General features: G+C 42.0%; 1 protein-coding gene across 1 annotated transcript in view; it reads right to left on the bottom strand.

Moving 5' to 3' along the window:
* The window catches only part of SGPP2 (sphingosine-1-phosphate phosphatase 2), an 80,170-nt gene extending 66,967 nt beyond the window's left edge, over positions 1 to 13,203 (bottom strand). The window contains exon 1 of the mRNA XM_082249396.1: positions 12,870 to 13,203. Within this exon, the coding sequence (XP_082105522.1) occupies positions 12,870 to 13,100 (231 nt within the window). The 5' untranslated portion in view covers positions 13,101 to 13,203. The remainder of the gene's footprint in view (positions 1 to 12,869) is intronic.
* Positions 13,204 to 19,214: the final 6,011 nt, after the last annotated feature.

Consider the following 19,214-nt stretch of genomic DNA (forward strand, 5'->3'; position numbering starts at 1 on the left):
ATAGAGACTCCCACCTCACTCCATTGCCTTCCTGGTCATTGACTCAGGGACAACAGTCAGAGAAAAAAAAAGCAGTTTCTTTTTATCAATTTCAAAAATGCAAAGTGAACAAACAGAAAAAACTAAATCAAATCAATATTTGGTGAGGCTACCCTTTGGCTTAAAACCAGCAATCAATTCTTACACTTGCATACTTTGTACACAGATTCAGGGATTTTGTAGGATTATGCCCCATACACACATGCAGATTATCTGCAGACTTTTGTCTGCAGACTTACCAAAACCATATAATATGAGGTCAAACCTAAACACTTTCAATTTGTATGCAATCCGGCAGGCCCTTGCACTACATAGAAAAGGTAAGTCTGCAGACAAAAGTCTGCAGATAATCTGCACGTGTGTACGGGGCATTAGTCAGGTGTATGATTAACCAATAATGCCAAGAAGGTGCAAATGATCATCAATTACATATGAAGGTTGAAACAAACAGCTGTGGAGGAGGCTTAAAAATGGGTGAGGAACAGCCTAAGGCCCCTTTCACACATACAGTCCGTTCAGTTCATCAGTTCAGTCACGTCAAATGTATCAGTTTTTCATCAGTTTTTCATCCGTTTTTCGTCAGTTGTTATCCGTTTTTCATCCGTTTTTCATCAGTTGTTATCCGTTTTTCATCCGTTTTTCATCCGTTGTCATCAGTTGACATCAGTTTTTCATCCGTTGCAATCCGTTGTCATCAGTTGACATCAGTTGACATCAGTTGACATCCGTTTTTCATCCGTTGTCATCCGTTTTTCGTCCGATCCGTTTTTTTGACGGATGAAAAATAGGGCATTCATCCGTTCAAAAAAACGGACATTGACGGAAGTGGATGAAAACGGATGTTAACTGATGATCATCAGTTGTCATCCGTTTTTACATAGAGATGCATTGATGTCCGTTTTTCATCTGTCAACGGATGGATGAAAAACGGACAAACGGACAGCATGTGTGAAAGGGGCCTAAGGGCTCTTTCACACGGGCGTTCCTTTTTTTTTGCCCGATCAGGTCCTTTTTTTTTTTGTAACGGACACGGATGACACTTGTGTCATCCGGTCCGTATTTCATCCCATCCGTTTGCGGATGAAAAACTGACATAATGCATGTTTATGTAAATACGGATGTCTGCGGATGACACCACTGACATCCGTTTTTGCTTCAGTTCCGTTTTTTGAAAGGAAGAAAAAATAGGGTTCTCCTCCGTTCAAAAAAACTGAACTGAACTGAACTGAACTGACAAAAAATGGATGTCAGAGGATGATCATCCGATGCCATCCGTATTTACATAGAGATACATTATGTCCGTTTTTCATCCGCAAACGAATGGGATGAAAAACGGACATACGGAACGCCCGTGTGAAAGAGCCCAAACTCTGCTTCCAAGATGAGGTTGTGGAAGACAGTTTCATGTCACAGGTCATACACCATAGTTGTACTGTATCAACAAGGTCTCTCCCAGTCAAAGATTTGAGGATTGTACACAGTTGGCCAGGGAAATTAATTCTGCAGATGAAAGACATCCTGCTTACTTCCCTTCGAGATCAGAAGATGTCCAGCAGTGCCATCAGCACAGAACTGGCAGAAACCAGGTACACTCATCTAATGTCCAGAGAAGTCTGGCCAGACGTGGTCTTCATGGAAGAATTGCAGCCAAAAAAGCCAAACCATCATCGTGGAAACAAGGCTAAGTGACTCAACTATGCATCAAAGCATAGGAACCAGGGTGCAGAAAATTGGCAGCAGGTGCTCTAGAATGAGGAGTCAAAATTTGAAATATTTGGCTGTAGTAGAAGGCAGTTTGTTCGGGTTGGAAAGTGGTACAATAATGAGTGTCTGCAGGCAACAGTGAAGCATGGTGGAGGTTCTTGCAAGTTTGGGGTTGCATTTCTGCAAATATTGTTAGAGATTTGGTCAGGATCAATGGTGTCCCCAATGCTGAGAAATACAGACAGATACTTATCCATGATGCTCTACCCTTAGGGAGGTATGTGATTGACTCAAATATATTCTGCAGCAGAACAATGATCCCAAACATACAGTCAATGACATTAGGAACTATCTTCAGTGTAAAGAACAAGGGGTCCTGGTTTGGCCCCCACAGAGCCCTGGTCTCAAAATCGACTATATCTGGATTACATGAAGTAACAGAAGAATTTGAGGCAGACTACATTCACAGAAGATCTGTGGTTAGTCCTCCAAGAATTTTGGAAAAACCTACTTGCCGAGTTCCTTCAAAAACTGTGTGCAAGTGTACCTGGAAGAATTGATGCTGTATTGAAAGCAAAGAGTGAACACACCAAATATCAATTGAATATGATTTTTTTTTTCTGTTCACTTACTTTCCATTTTGTTAATTGATAAAAATAAACTATTAACACTTCTATTTCTGAAAGCATTTTTAAATTACAGAACTTTTTCATACCTGCCTAAAACTTATATATATATATATATATATATATATATATATATATATATATATATATACACACTATCTCACAAAAGTGAGTACACCCCTCACATTCTTGTGTATATTCTATCTTTTCATGTGACAAGACTGAAGAAATTACATACACTTTGCTACCATGTAAAGTAGGGAGTGTACAACTTGTATAACAGTGTAAATTTGCTGTCCCACTCAAAATAACTTAACACACAGCCATTAATGTCTAATCTGCTGGCAACAAGAGTGAGTACATCCCTTAGTTAAAATGTCCAAATTGGGCCCAAATTGTCAATATTTTGTGTTGCTACCATTATTTTCCAGCACTGCATTAACCCTCTTGGGCATGGAGTTCACAAGAGCTTCACAGATTGCCACTGGAGTCCTCTTCCACTCCTCCATGACGATATCACAGGGCTGGTGGATGTTAGAGACCTTGTGCTTCTCCACCTTCCCTTTGAGGATGCCCCACAGATGCTCAATAGGGTTTAGGTCTGGAGACATGCGTTGCCAATCCATCACCTTTACCCTCATCTTCTTTAGGAAGGCAGTGGTCATCTTGGAGGTGTGTCTGGGGTCGTTATGTTGGAATACTGCCCTGCGGCCCAGTCTCTGAAGGGAGGGGATCATGCTCTGCTTCAGTATGTCACAGTACATGATGGCATTCATGGTTCCCTCAATGAACTGTAGCTCCCTAGTGTCGGCAGCATTCATGCAGCCCCAGACCATGATTCTCCCACCACCAAGCTTGACTGTAGGCAAGACACACTTGTCTTTGTACTCCTCATCTGGTTGCTGCCACACACGCTTGACACCATTTGAACCAAATAAGTTTATCTTGGTCTCATCAGACCACAGGACATGGTTCCAGTAATCCATGTCCTTAGTCTACTTGTCTTCAGCAAACTGTTTGAGGCTCTCTTTTGCATCATCTTTAGAAGAGGCTTTCTTTTGGGACGACAGCCATAAAGACCAATTTGATGCAGTGTACGGCGTAAAGTCTGAGCACTGACAGGCTGACCCCCCACCCCTTCATCCTCTCCAGCAATGCTGGCAGCACTCATACGTCTATTTCACAAAGACAACCTCTGGATATGACGCTGAGCACTTGCACTCAACTTCTTTGGTCGACCATGGCGAGGCCTGTTCGGAGTTGAACCTGTCCTGTTAAACCGCTGTATGGTCTTGCCCATCATGCTGCAGCTCAGTTTCAGGGTCTTGGCAATCTTCTTAGAGCCTAGGCCATCTTCATGTAGAGCAACAATTTTTTTTTTCAGATCCTCAGAGAGAGTTCTTTACCATTGAGGTGCCATGTTGAACTTCCAGTGACCAGTATGAGAGAGTGAGAGCGATAACAGCAAATTTAACACACCTGCTTCCCATTCACACCTGAGACCTTGTAACATTAACGAGTCACATGACACCGGGGAGGGAAAAGGGCTAGTTGGTCCCAATTTGGACATTTTCACTTCTGTGAGGTGTACTCACATTTGTTGCCAGCAGTTTAGACATTAATGGCTGTGTGTTTGATTTATTTTGAGGGGACAGAAAATATACACACACACACACACACACACACACACACACACACACACACACACCCTCGTTCCACCACTCGTGTATTTCCAGAGGTGGTGCTCCAAACCAGTATTAAAATAAAAAAAAAAAAAACAAAAAAAAAAAAAAAACACAACTATCCCGTAAGGTATTTTAAAGTTTTAGCATTAAATATAAATATCACCCACGGATTATAAATTACATAACCACAGCTCCTGAGTCCTGATATTACTGTGGTTTACCAGGTAGAAATGACTCATTTTCCAATCACATGAGTTACTAAAATCATTCACACAAGAGTCCACACATGAATACCATCACCTCAAATGACCTACTTCCAATACATAAGAGAGAATGGACCCCATTTTTTCTCTCATTATCTAATACTTTATATCTCAATGCTCCTTCAAACTCCTGGTAGCTACAGAGAGTAAATTCGGCTGGTTACAGTGCTCAAAAGCTGTCACCAAAAAAGAATAAAGGAAACCTGTCGTGAGATAAACATGAAGGCTGTAATTACCAAGCTAACTAAATAATTAATTTTAGAATAAGAAAGAGGTCAAAGAACAGTTTTGCAATCTGTAATATGGTTTCCCAGGAACATTTTCCACAGATAATCAATTCTAGCGAACTCTGTGTTAGCCTCTCCACTCCATCTCTCTGATATGTACGAACAAAAGAAGAAGATCTAGGGGAGGGCAGGCAGAATCTTTTTTTCTATTTTGCTGCATCTAGCCCTTTCTCTGTGTTGCGGAAGGGCAGGCAGTCTTTTTCTTTTTTTTACAAGGACAAGTTCATGTCAAGTTCTTTGGCACGTCTGTCAACACAGAGAGTGTTGACAGGGGAACCAGCAACTGTCTTCTCCTGGTGGGGATGGAATGGGGAAGCCCCTGCCTGAGAAGACAGTAATTATTGCTAGCGGCTATAGCAGATGCTAGCGATAAACGCAAGGGAATCTGGCAGGCTGGTTGTACCAAAGTTGACCGATCAAGTGGGTACATTCAGCCTGTCCATTAACAGTTCGAATCATCGATTCAATCCACGTGTATGGCCAGCCTTACTCTAAATCTACTGACAGCCACTTTCTAAGACTAACCTAGCTAACCCTGTGAAGCAAAAATTGCTATACATGTTTTTTCTTAGTGCCAGCTTCTCAGTGTATGGGACAACGGAAGCCCCATAGTAAGTCTATGGGTGATGTCACTTCCCAAGCATTTCCCAGCTGTTCTCGGCTGTTTCTTATACACAGCATCCGCCACTGGAGACCGGACTGGATTGGCTGCAGAAAAGGTATGTATAGCAATTTTTGCTTCAAAGGGTTAAATAGATTAGTCTTAAAATGTGTCTGCCAGTAGATTTAGAGTTTGTTTTTGGCTGAACTTCCACTTTAAGGTAAAAAAATGTCCCGGTAGCAGTATCACCCCTCATCCCCTAAATACTTACCCTCATTTGATCCAGCGCTGTACCCATCTGTAGTAGCTCTCTCCTCTCTCCCTACATTCACAGGACAGAGGCAGCCGCAGGAAGCCATTGGCTCTTACTGCTGTCAATCAGATCCTATGAACAGAGAACAGGGAGCAGGGCCAAGCAATGCTGTGTGTGTCCATGGACATACACAGCTCGTATTAGAAGCAGCTTGCTATGAGGGCACTCTGAGAAGGAGGAGCAGACAGCGTAGGCAAGAGACCACAGAAAAGAATGTGCAGAGCTGTTCTGTGCAATGGTGTAAGGTAAGTATAACATGCTTGCTACTTTAGTTTTAAAAACAAAGTAGGTTAAAAATCACTTTAAAGACCTCTCCCAAGCATGTAATTCAAATAATTGGTGTTTTACCCATGCCATCCTTGCATTAAAAGCAGGACCCTCTACCCACCATAAATTCTTCTTTTTTTTTTGCAATGGTACATATGCTCTGTAGCAGTGCCCAGCCCCCACACCTTTTGTCAATCTCTTGTCTGTTAGTCTTGAAAATGGCCAGATATGATTTTTAAGATTTGTCTTCATAGACTTTAATGAGTTTGATGAATGCCCTCTGAACTGAAGCCAGGCACTTTCCCTAGTATGATGTGGTTCATATTCATCGCACAGGCTCATGGGTTTCAGTGGAAAAGAGTTAACACTTTACTTAGTGCCATTAAAAGGTCATTCAAGAAATGGGAAATGGGTCACCTTTGTAAGTGTCCCGTAGACTGCTATAAACAAATAACATTTTAGGATTTTACTGCCCTGCCCCTGCTTAATATTAGTAAATTTATATAGAAAGGGAACCCATACACATTCCTCCCAATTTTTTGAGATGGCAACAAGGGACACCTTTTAGCAAAAGTATGTAGTCACAGGACACACCCCCTGCCACGCCCTATAAAAGGAGAATATATAAATAAAATTACCTACTTGTATCACTCTATCACTTGTATTCCTTTATAATGGATTTTGACATTTACAAATGCAGCAATTATCGGATGAAAGGTTTAGCACTGGGAAATACTTTGAAAGATAAATAGTACATTTTATATACAACTGCACAGATAAGACCAAAATGAGGAACTGAGGAGGAAAGATGGACAGAGGGACTTTGTTCTAAATCAGAGACAGTTGGGAGCTATGCATACAGAGTATAGGCTTGCAATAAATGTTGTATATTAGTTGTTAGAGATGACCTGTTGGTGTCAAGAAACCGTAGCTAACAACAGTAAGTCACAGACAACAATAGGAAAATCCCAGTACTAGTCAGATGAACAGTGAGAGTGCCTACACTTGTATGTTACTGAAATTTGAAACGTGGAGCTAGTATGTACTAACCAGGCCAAACTTAGGACTAGTTTGGTAATCTTAAACAACTCAAGAAACATTTAAAGGCCGTTTCCTTAGGTCGGCCATAGATGGTTCCTACTGAATTGGGTGAGACTCTAACCATGTATGGGCAGGCTGTACCAACTTGATTAATCAATCAACTTGTATACAACCAGTCTGCTTGATTTACTACCAATTATCTTTAGTGGCTGCTATAGTCGAGAGCAATAATCACTGTCTTGACAGGAGGGATTCCCCTGTCAGCACTGTCTCTGTTAATGGAATCGTGGAATTCATGGTTGCAGGAAAGAAATTTGCACCATCTATGGCCTGCTTTTAGTCTTCGAAAGATCACTGCTGGTTGGGTTCCATTAGCTGAACACTGCACATGCTTTCCATCTAGTATCAGTAATTACAGCTTTATCCACATTTTCCATTTAAAGCAAACACATCCTGATAGGAAGCTGGCATTGTCATTGCTAACAGCCTTCTAAAATTGCTAGCTGTCCATTAGGCTGACCCTTTGGCTTCAATTCTTTTTTAGTTTCCTGCCTGGAGAAAGAATGAAGTACGGTAAGTGCGGTCAGAACTGCTAACGTACATAATTGGGCAGTGACTCAAACTACTGAGACCAACGCTGTATCTTGTCCTAGGCTAACAAGGCCCAGGCCAAAGGCGGCACTTTCCAGGGGGAGCAGCACGAAAAGAGTCCCCGCTGGCTTACGCTACACTTTTAGTGTAGCGCCAGTCTTATGGGGCAGACTGGGCCAGGAGGCAAATCGATCTGGTGCCCCCAAGAAGTGGGCGCACAGCTGTCGGTATGTGGGCAGCGGGCCCGCTGCTTCTAGTTTCGACTGTCCTATCATCAAATCGGACCTCTCGGCTGAGTGACAGATGCCATGTTGGGAGGCTGAAACTGTCTGGGGGAGAAAGTCAGCTGATGGGCACGGACCATTAGAGTAAAGGGGGAGGAGCACTCCACTGTGTGAGGAAACCCCATGTCTGGAGAGGTGCAGTGGAGACACGGTAAGGGATCCAGGCAGGCTGTAGGTACCTAGGCTGAAAAGAAAAACCACACCGGTTGAGTGGAATTTGCAGGACAACTACCTAGCTGCCATGGGGCTTCTAATCTGGGTAGTAAAGATGGTGCAGATGCAAGGGAGACTGAGATGGTCAGCTACACTGAGGAGGTAGGTAGTAGGACTTTCCTGCAAACCTTTGGGTGATCACAATCGAATATATATACTGTATATACTAGAAACCCCTGAGGGCTTTCAAGCTTGCAATGATGCATATAACAATTAAATAGTAGGATATCTTATTTATTTGCCTTTGGCAGAGGAGTTGCTATATATTCTAGTGACTTACGATAGATATCATCTATTGGTAATCTATATACAGTAGGAGGTACTGTAGGTGTTAATGGCAACACTATAGGAAACACTTTTTTTTTTTGAATAGAGTAAGGGAAAGTTATAGTCCCTGGCAGATTATTTTTTTGCCATCCCTGTCCTATTGTGGAGATTTCAGTTCATTTCCTGCCCCATAGCCAAACAGGAAGTGAGAGGAAATATGTGCAAATTAAGGAAATCCATTGCCCCCCACCCCCACCCAAGGCCCTCAGAACTAGTGTCCCCACTGGAAAATTTCAGGGCGAGGCTTAAACAGGAATTGGTGTGGCCTTGACAGGAAATCAGGCCTAGGGCATCACAAAACCTAAATACACCACTGACTGAGACCTGACAGTCAATGGCAGTTAGAAGCAGAATTGTTGCTTCACAAGAGAACCAGGCTCGTCAGGAAACATTTATAGAAGATACCTCTTCTATAAATAATGTAGGAACTATAACTCCCATCTTTTCAATACTATGAATACATTATTTTCTTCATTTCATTAGACCGCAAAGCCTCAGACCCTCTGTGTTATGTTCAGGGCAGACTATAGGGTGGAATTCCAAAAAAGATAAGTGCTATACAGCACCCCCTTTTCCTGCGCTCGGAACCTGGTCCTCAGGCTGCCTCAATCCCGGAACTCATGCTGATATTAGGCATCCATGATGGCTAGGCTTTGCTGCCCCTTACGACCAGGGCGGTCGACCAAACACTGAAAATACAAAGCAAAGAAAGGGTGCACCAGCCTAGCGCATTATCCTCAGCGAGTTTATTTGGATAAAATTTAAAATCAGCTACTCACAAACAATCGTGAAATTCAGGTACATCAATTCCATACACCTGCCTCCTGCCAGAGGATCAACGTCTTTATTGGAAGCAGAGGGCTTCCAGTAAAGACGTTGATCCTCTGGCAGGAGGCAGGTGTATGGAATTGATGTGCCTGAATTTCACGATTGTTTGTGAGTAGCTGATTTTAAATTTTATCCAAATAAACTCGCTGAGGATAATGCGCTAGGCTGGTGCGCCCTTTTCTTTGCTTTGTATTTTCAGTATAGGGTGGAATTCCCTCAAGCAGTGAACCCACCTGCATCCACTGCTCTATATATTGATGAAGGAAGCAATATTCTTCTTCCACCAGGAACACATCACACAGAGGGGTCAGGGCTTTGCGGTTGACTGAAATGTGTACAGAGGTCGACCGCACTCCAATCGGCAGAAAAATCCAAATAATAGTTAACGCATTTCAAGCAGGATGCACTTAGTCGATTGACCACATAGAAAATGAAGGAAAAAAAAAAAAAGGTGTGCTTCATTGTATGTAGCATGATGGGGGGCGGGGACAGTATTTAAAAGGGGTCCTAAATTTTATTTTAATCTTCATTTACACAGCTGATTAAGACCATAGTGCAGCAATAATCAACACACATTTGCGGCTGAGAACACAGGTTCAAGTACAGGAAACCTGTACAAATAAATGACAGGTGCCGCTGCGGTCCGTGGCCTTTCACATGCAACTATACATTATCTGGTTACATAGCATTAGGAAAAGTTGAGCGTCCCTTTACGCAGTTTGCTCTGATTCTTTCCATCATACTGCCCTAATTCGCTGTGTGAATGAGGCATTTGGGCTGCTGCAAACATTTTCCTTTCTAACTGAATTTTTTTCCTTCATGGATGTTCATGTTCTGTTGAGTTATTGGTTTATGATTTGTGAATATGCATGTACTAGGGGTAATCCATCAGAACCCTTTATACATGACTCAGCTATAGCTCATATCTAGTATCAGAGGGTGCTATCATCTGTACCCAAAGACAGACAAGGATTTGGAGGGAGGTACATGTTCACAATGCCCTGGAAGTAGCTGTGTTTTTCAGGAGTCAGACATCACTCCAGCTCAGAACCTTGGCTAGGCCATCTATAAAAGGTCAACTAGTGAGATCAATGGTTCCCATAAATCTGGTACACATTGATTTAGCTACCTTTATCAAGATCACAAAAAATGAAAATGGAAGATAGGGATAAGAATTTTTCTTTAACAACCAGATATTTTCTACCATCCAGTGGCAGGACAAGGTCCACTTGCACCCAAGGTAAATAGACCAAAGCGTGCCCCCTGCCCAATGAGCTGTGAACTACTTTGGCAGCATAGGTTGCAGGTACTGCCCTTTTTGCACCCCCTGTCTTTCTGAAGCGCTCAAGGTGGTTGCCTCTTCTGCCTACCTTTTGGCCCTGCCCTGCTTCCATTTGGCCCTGCCCTGCTTCCATTCTCAAGATGGCACTGGCATTAAACTTCTAAAATAAGTACATCACTAAGCTTTTTTAAAACTTGCTGCTTCATGAAATACTTGATGGTCCTGCCAGTTCATGGCTTTCCACCAGCTGGGTGACAATGCTATTTGAACTACAGTGAATTTACTGCAGTGTTGTCTCACTGGGCAGCTGTGTCTCTAGCATGCGGAGGATGAATGTTGTCAATGTTTCTTCTTAGTACAGTCCACATTTTCCATTGGGGCACACTGGATCTGAAGCAGGTGATGCTTGACATAATTTTGGATCGATCTTGCTGGAGAAAATACTTTAAACAGACCCTAATGCCTCGTACACACGCATCGATTATTGGCCGGGAATTTTCGGCCAACGTCCAATCGGCTGATTTTTGGCTTGTTAGTATGATGCTTTCGACAACCGACTCCGACTTTTCGGCCAAATAAAATCTGGTGTGCAGGCTATAAATTTTTTGCTGGCCGTCAACACAACGGCCGATTTTCCATCAGTCATTACAGATTTCGGCAGACAAAAATCTGATGAGCAAGACTGGGCATGCTCAGAGAAGAAAAAACACACAGAAAGTAAACCAGCACATGACATCACTTCTGAAGTAGATTTTTGTTGGCCGAGAAAATGTGTGTGCAGTCTAGGCACATTCCAACCAACACAACTCTGGACAAAAGTCGGACGATCAGTCGGCCGATAATCATTGCGTGTGTACTAGGCATAAGATGATGTCAAAGGGACAAACAAGTGGACTTCTTCACTCCTAGAAAAAAATAGGTTAAAAAAAAGAAGGGATTGGAGTTTGACTTTACTGGATGTGGATGGGGTTGGACTGGGAAAGTTCATTGACTTGTATTTCCTAATTTTAATACCTTTCTTTTTTTTTTTTTTTAATCATCAAGTAACAGGGTTTGAAATATTTTTGTCTTTCGGTCGAACTTGAGGGAAATATGCCTTTTTTTAGTCTGACGTAATTTAGTAACATCAGACCATATTCATTATAGAATGGTATGTAGCTGTTTAGGTCCCGTTTACACCTATGTGACTTAATGGGCGTTGTCCAACATGAATTTAAGTAGAACTATACTCACTTTCTATCCAGGGCTGCATTCACCCGGAGCTCCCTGCAAACCACATTTATCTTTGGCCTGATCATTCATCTCGGTACTGCCGAAATTTGTATGCACAGGGCAAGGCAGGTAATGGAAATTTATTTCAGGAACGACATAGTATGTCTCTTCTGCATTAAAAATACTGCCTGTTTGCCAAATGTTTTTTTCTACTTAAAGTTCCACTTTAATGCACGACAACAAGATTACTGTTCTTTTCTATGCGACCCATTCACATCTGCTTATTGTTATGAAACATGTTGGGAAAAACTGTACAGGTGTGTTCAGAGGTGTAACTAAAACCTTCAGGGCCCCGGTGCAAAAAACCATGAAGGGTCCCCCCGGCCCTTGGCCGGGGCCCTTCCCTTCAAGCCTGGGGCTCTTCCCACTGCTCTTTGGACCCTTTACTCTCGTTGCGGGGCCCTTTATTATGGTCCCGCAGTGGGATCCTTTCACAAGTCCTGCAAAAACAGCAGAACACAAGTGAACTGGATGGAAGGAGTGGTGGGGGCAGCATACAGAAGAACCAATCTCCTCCATTTTCCTCCAGCAGCTACAGGAGGAAAAAAGAGGACAGTGATTTCTCTACATGCTACCCCCACTGCCCCTCCTATCCAGGTGTACAGGGGAGCCGCGCAGGCCCCCTGCAGCATGGGGCCCGGTTGCAATTGCACCCCCTGCAACCCATGTAGTTACGCCCCTGGGTGTGTTTTTGGTGCATCAGCACACATTTTTGGTCCCATAGACTTTAATGGTAGTGTACAAAAAACACATGTAACATGCATTTTCTTGTGTTTTAGTGCATGGTAATAAGCCCCAGCTCCTAGCAACCTCTACCTTTTTTGACTTTCATTATCCAAAAAAAAAAAAAAAAAAAAAAAAAAAAAACAGAATGCAAGAAAACACACATTGAAGCATGCATCAAAGACGCACATAATTGGCAGGAAAACGTATACCCAAAAAGGTGTGAACCTAGCCTTAAAATCCCAGGATGCCTCAAGTTATAATAGGTACCATACAGAACAACATGCCATCAAAATGAATGCATAAATCTCATTACATGGAGTTGTTCTGTTGTCCACATCAATCAGACTGTGTAGAGAATGGAACATTACACCTGATTGGTTGTTGTGGGAAACAGCCTTATTTCCTTGAATCTGTATTATACCTTCTCTCCTTGAATGAAGAGAAGACTATCACAGTCTCAGATTACAAGTATCATTCAAGTGTTTGTTATTCCAAAAACAACTGAAGGTGAGCATTTTACCTGCCTATGTGTCCCATTTGCATATGATCCATTGCTGTAGATGCTGTGACCATTTTCCTGGGGAACACCCTTGCCTCCTGCAGTCTTCTCTATGCATCCCCTGTAGGCAGAGGAATGCCCTGCAGCAGCCCCATTAGCCTCACCCTTTGGATGAAGGGTCAGGCCACAAGACCTCTGGAACTGGGCCACCAGCTGAGGATCCTGCAGAGTTTTGATCAGCTCCAGGGCCATGTTCTATGTAACTGAAACTAGAAAAGAGGTAACAGAACAGCCCTTGCTATGCCCTTTGATCAGTATTGATATTGCAAAAAGTAGAGAGCGTGGGAAACAGGTGTTTAGGGCGGTCCTAGTGCCTGCACACACCTTACTACCAAGCACCTGAATCTGCAGCTGTAACACTTTCCCTGCCAATTCCATCTGATCAGAAGCAGTAGCACACCTTACATGAGTCAAAGAGTCATTTCCTCCATCATGTCTGCAAAGACAGGTTGGACCTGTTCTACCTTTGTTCCAGTTAAGGATGGCTCTGTACAGCACTAGGCATAGTTTAAGAAGATCTTTGTCACTGTAACCTGGATTAATGAGTAACTACATTACTTTGGATTGTGAATAGCTTATCATACAATTTACATTGATTTTGTGTCTGTATAACCATATCATTTATTTTTAAAATAAATTCTTTATTTAAATGCATTTTAATACATAAAAAGAGACATTTTCAGCAATGAATATTAGATTGCAGTCCAGGTACATTAATCACAGTCCATGCCATATTTTTTTAATTCATAATGAATGAAGCGAGGCATAGGACCTCTATCAATAGATGATACATAGTGAATGTGTATGTTAATTGTCTTTGTTGCAACAAAAGTCCTATTCATCCCCATAGTGATTGAAAGTTTCTGTATATACACAGCACAAGTCTGTATTGGAATGGACAATTTACATACTGAACGTATCTACCTGAGTACATCCAGCACAGACGTCTGTAGCAACCTCCATCGCTCATAGAGGGGAACAGAAAATGTTGCTTCACCACAGACAGCCAGAAATAAATCAGTGCTCACTAGTCCAGTATTGTTCCAAAAACATTAATCATTTTTTTCTGCTCAAAAAACAGGTTATGAAATTTTATTCAAGAGAATCTGAACGCTAATAGCTGTGCCAGAATAAGACAGGCAGAAGGCAAAGGACTAGTCCCCAGTATTATCTGTGGTCTCCTTGCAGCTGATCTTTTCCCCATTACTGATTTATCATGCCTTGTTCTGCACTGTGTCTCTTTATGGAGGCGGCCATCTTGGTAGAGGCAGGTTTTTGCTTCCTCCAGCCAGAGTCTCCAGCAAGGAGAACAGTGAGCAGCACAGCAGTGACATCACCAAACCTCACTCCAAATCTTCTGAAACTATCAGTCAAAAGCAGCAAGGTCTTAAACTCATCACACATGTTACAATCTGATTGTATAACTTCCCCTAGACCAAAAACTGTAATACAAGGGCCTGCCAGATTGGATACAAATTGATTGGATAGATTAGGTACTGTGGGTGCTCATATTATAGTTGTAAAGACTGAAGTTTTTTTACCTTCATGCATTCTATGCATGAAGGTAAAAAACCTTCAGTCAGTATGCAGCTCCCCCACAGCCCCCCCCCCAAATACCTGAGCATAATTGCGATTCAGCGATGTGCACAAGAGCTGCTGTCCTGGCTCTCTGCATCCTTAATAGCTGAGACCTGGCAGCCGGAGCCATTAAACCATTCAGCCAGTGGGGAGGGACTGGTGGGCAAAATGAGCAAGATTGGTGAGCAAGCACGCAGGAGTGCTTCCATAGCAAGTGGTTGGCATTCCCTCTTACCCCTGCAGCTGCCGCTATCTGACAGAGCAGAGCCGGATCATGGGACTGGACCGGAAAAAAGTAAGTGTACAGATCTTTCTTACACAGGTTAGTCAGAATAGGTACTAGGAGAAAGGAGGGAACATTTGTAAGCGTAGTTAGGTTTTGCCCGGAATTCTACTCTAACTAATGCCTACTCGGCACTTTTACCCCCTTCCTGCACAGGCCAATTTTGAATTGTTCGGTCACGCAACACTGTACCCAAACAACATTTTTATCATTTTTTTGAGAAAGATAGAGATTTTTTTTATTTGGTGGTATTTGGTGGTTTTTTTTTTTTTTTTTTTATTTGGTGGTATTTAATCAACAAACAAAAACATTTAAAAAAAATAAAAAGTTTTTTTCTTTCATAAAATTTTGTACATAAGTAATTTTTCTGCTTCACTGATGTGCCCTAATAAGGCTGCACTGATAGGCTGCTCTGATAGGCACTGATGAGGCTGCACTTATCAGCACTGATGAGGAGACATTGATGAGGTTGCTCTTAAAAGGTGCACTAATGGGCACTGATAGGGGAAAATAAGTAGCACTGACAGGCCTCACTGGTGGGCACTGATTGGCAGAACTGGTGGGCACTGACTGGAAGCACTGGTGGGTACTGATTGCCAGCACTGGTGGGCACTGCTGGGGTTTCCTTGATGATCAGTGCCCTAATTATCAGTGTAGATGTCCCCTGTGTGGATTTTCCAGTTATCGGCTCTCCTCTACACTTGCGCTGTCAGAAAATAACTAACAAATCCTCTTTACATTGTGATCAGCTGTGATTGGACACAGCTGATCATGTGGTAAAGAGCCACCATGATTGGCTCATTACCCTGATCACAGATCACTGCCGATGCACACCACAGGGGGTGAGCAAGCAGCATGAGCACAGGAGGGCGTCATATGATGGTAGTTTGACAGCACAAGCAGGTCAAATTAGTTATCTATGCACATAACCTGGTGTGTCCCCCCCCCCCCCCAATTAAAAAATTACAGCAAAAAAAAAAATCAATATATAATTCAAGGGGGTTACAGCACAGTAGGCATAGTTTTATATATAAAAAAAAAAAAAAAAAAAATAGCAACTTCAGGCATCCCTGCCCTTTTTAATTACTAACCTGCACCATGCAGTAGAAATAGAGGTATGAGTGATCACGTCCTGAATAGCTTCCATGTATATAACACATGGGATACAAAAAGGGTGTAATCACTTAAAGACCCTTACATATAGCAAACTCTTACTTATGAAATTGGTATCCATAGTCTGCATATATTACAATACATGTTCAAGCTGGACATGTGTGTCAAAGTAATCCCTCTCTGACCAGTCCCTACGCTACCTTACAGGTTTGCCAACCTCTTCTTATTTGCTAAAATTGAGTACTCTTGAGCATATGGACACAGGGCCAATAGACTTATGCCCCATACACACGTGCAGATTATCTGCAGACTTACCTTTTCTATGTAGTGCAAGGGCCCGCCGGATTGCATACAAATTGAAAGTGTTAAGGTTTGACCTCATATTATATGGTTTTGGTAAGTCTGCAGACAAAAGTCTGCAGATAATCTGCACATGTGTATGGGGCATTACACAGAGCTTCCAGTCAGGTCTGCTTAAAAAACTGATAAATAGATCTCATCAGAAAACCCATGCGAAAGGACCATTACACATTTATAAATGTAAAAACGGGACTTGCAGAAACACCAGTTTTACATTTCTTAGCTTTGATCTGTTAGGCCCTCGCACGACATAGTTAGTGATCAATAAATTTAGCTGATCTAGCAGATCAAATCTAAGGAAAACGTACTTGAGAATGGCCAGTCTTAAATAAAGGAATGTTCAACCTAGAGTTGAACCTTTGAGACCTTTGTCTTATGTCTATGTTTGGTCTAAGACAGATATATGTGTCAATCTCATTTGCTTGTCGCTTGTGCTCATGCATCCTAATAAGGAGATCAGAGATTTTATACCATTGTAACCAGTAAAACATTTCCTTTACAGCCCTGAAAATGACTTACCATCCTAGATCCTTCCCATGTGCTCTTGTCAATTATTAGACAATTGTACCATTTAGAGTTATACATTTGTTTCTACAGTTTTATTGTGGTCTAATATAGGCAGGGATAAAAATAAAGTTTACTGTCTACCCTGCTTGCACTTTTCTTCAGAGGGTGTTGAGACTGTCATTTCCAATAGGTTGTAGAGGGCTTATTTTTCAGCCGGGACTCTCCTTTTGTGTGATTATTGTAGAATTAGTATAAAGAGTGTAGGGATCTGCTGCCCTCTACTGTTTGTATTTGTGCAGCATACCTGTGCTCTTAATTTACGTAGATAATTATGTATGCACTGCCTATCTCTGGGAGGCTGGATTAAAAACCCCAGAGGAAGGAAGAAAATAGAAAAGGTTTTGAAAACAAGTCAATATACAGTAGCTGCTGCTGTATTTTTATAAGGCCAGAAGCAAAAACTATTAGGTAATTGTTCCTGTGTTTTGGCTGTTTATGTGCAGCTGTCCATAGCTTCTTGATCTGAATCCTAGTGACAGATGAGTCTTTGTTCTATTGTTATTATCTCACATACATATTGCCAGATAGCTAGGTCTTTGCTACGTGTATGTGTGTAGTGGTCACCTTCCAATATACAAACCCAATTCCAAAAAAGTTGGGACATTGTACAAATTGTGAGTAAAAAAGAAATGGACTAATTTACAAATCTCACAAACTTATATTTTATTCACAATATAATATAGATAACATATCAAATGTTGAAAGTGAGACATTTTGAAATGTCATGCCAAATATTGGCTCATTTTGGATTTCATGAGAGCTACACATTCCAAAAAGGTTGGGACAGGTAGCAATAAGAGGCCAGAAAAGTTAAATGTACATATAAGGAACAGCTGGGGGAACAATTTGAAACTTATTAGGTCAATTGGCAACATGATTGGGTATAAAAAGAGCCTCTCAGTGTGGCAGTGTCTCTCAGAAGTCACGATGGGCAGAGGATCACTAATTCCCCCAATGCTGCGGCGAAAAATAGTGGAGCAATATCAGAAAGGAGTTTCTCAGAGAAAAATTGCAAAGAGTTTGAAGTTATCATCATCTAGAGTGCATAATATCATCCAAAGATTCAGAGAATCTGGAACAATCTCTGTGCGTAAGGGTCAAGGCCGGAAAACCATACTGGATGCCCGTGATCTTCGGGCCCTTAGACGGCACTGCATCACATAAAGTAATGCTAATGTAATGGAAATCACAACATGGGCTCAGGAATACTTCCAGAAAACCTTGTTGGTGAACATAATCCACCGTGCCATTCGCCGTTGACAACTAAAACTCTATAGGCCAAAAAAGAAGGCAAATCTAAACATGATCCAGAAGCGCAGGCGTTTTCTCTGGGCCAAGGCTCATTTTTAAATGGACTGTGGCAAAGTGGAAAACTGTTCTGTGGTCAGACAAATCTAAATTTGAAGTTCTTTTTTGAAAACCAGGACGCCATGTCATCCGGACTAAAGAGGACAAGGACAACCCAAGTTGTTATCAGCGCTCAGTTCAGAAGCCTGCATCTCTGATGGTATGGGGTTGCATGAGTGCGTGTGGCATGGGCAGCTTACACATCTGGAAATATGTTCATGGGGTGCAGAGCCAGCTCCTCTGTCCTTCTGGCAGGAGCAGTGGTGGCTAGACTTGCGGCGGGATTCTCTCAGCTATAGTGGGCAGAGATGGCAGCCTCTGGTCAAAGGAGGACCAGGTGGCCCGGCGGTGTCAGGAGTTCATGGCAGCTTCTATTTTTATTTAACATACCCCTCCCTTTAAAATATGCATTATTATTATTATTTGCATTTATATAGCGCCAACAAATTATGTAGCGCTTTACAATATTCAATTACAAGCAAGTGGGTCACGAAAAATAACTGTATTCAGAAGTGGGTCTTGGCCCAAAAAAGTTTGGGAAGCCCTGATCTAGTGTATATACCCTATATATATATATATATATATATATATACATATATATATATTTTAAACAGGTGGACAGCCTGTCCTACGTATCCGGTGCTGGGAACAGGCAGGCTACAATCTGCACTTGAAAAAGTTTCTTGCTCAATCTTTATTTGTAGCAAACATCTTCTGATGTACATTTCAGAAGATGACTGCTACCAATAAAGAAAGTAACTATTGAGCAAGAAACTTTTGGAAGTGCAGTGACCCATTGGATTGGTATAAACAGTATGTTTATTTAAATTCCTCAATAACCACAAAGGATATAAATCCACTTAGTGCCCATGAAATGCTTTTGCAAACCCAGTTATTATCATATAAAAACAGTGGTGACATCATCACTGTGCTGCACATAGTCAGGGCAGAGGGCAGAGCTGAGAGAGGGGCCCATTAGGCTCCACCCAGGACAAGCTGCCTGCAGAAAACTACAGGAGGGGGCGGAGACAAGACCAGTAATCCTGCACAAAGAGTGA

The sequence above is a fragment of the Pelophylax lessonae genome (assembly GCF_965119305.1).
Source record: "Pelophylax lessonae genome assembly, chromosome: 3".
NCBI lineage: Eukaryota > Metazoa > Chordata > Amphibia > Anura > Ranidae > Pelophylax > Pelophylax lessonae.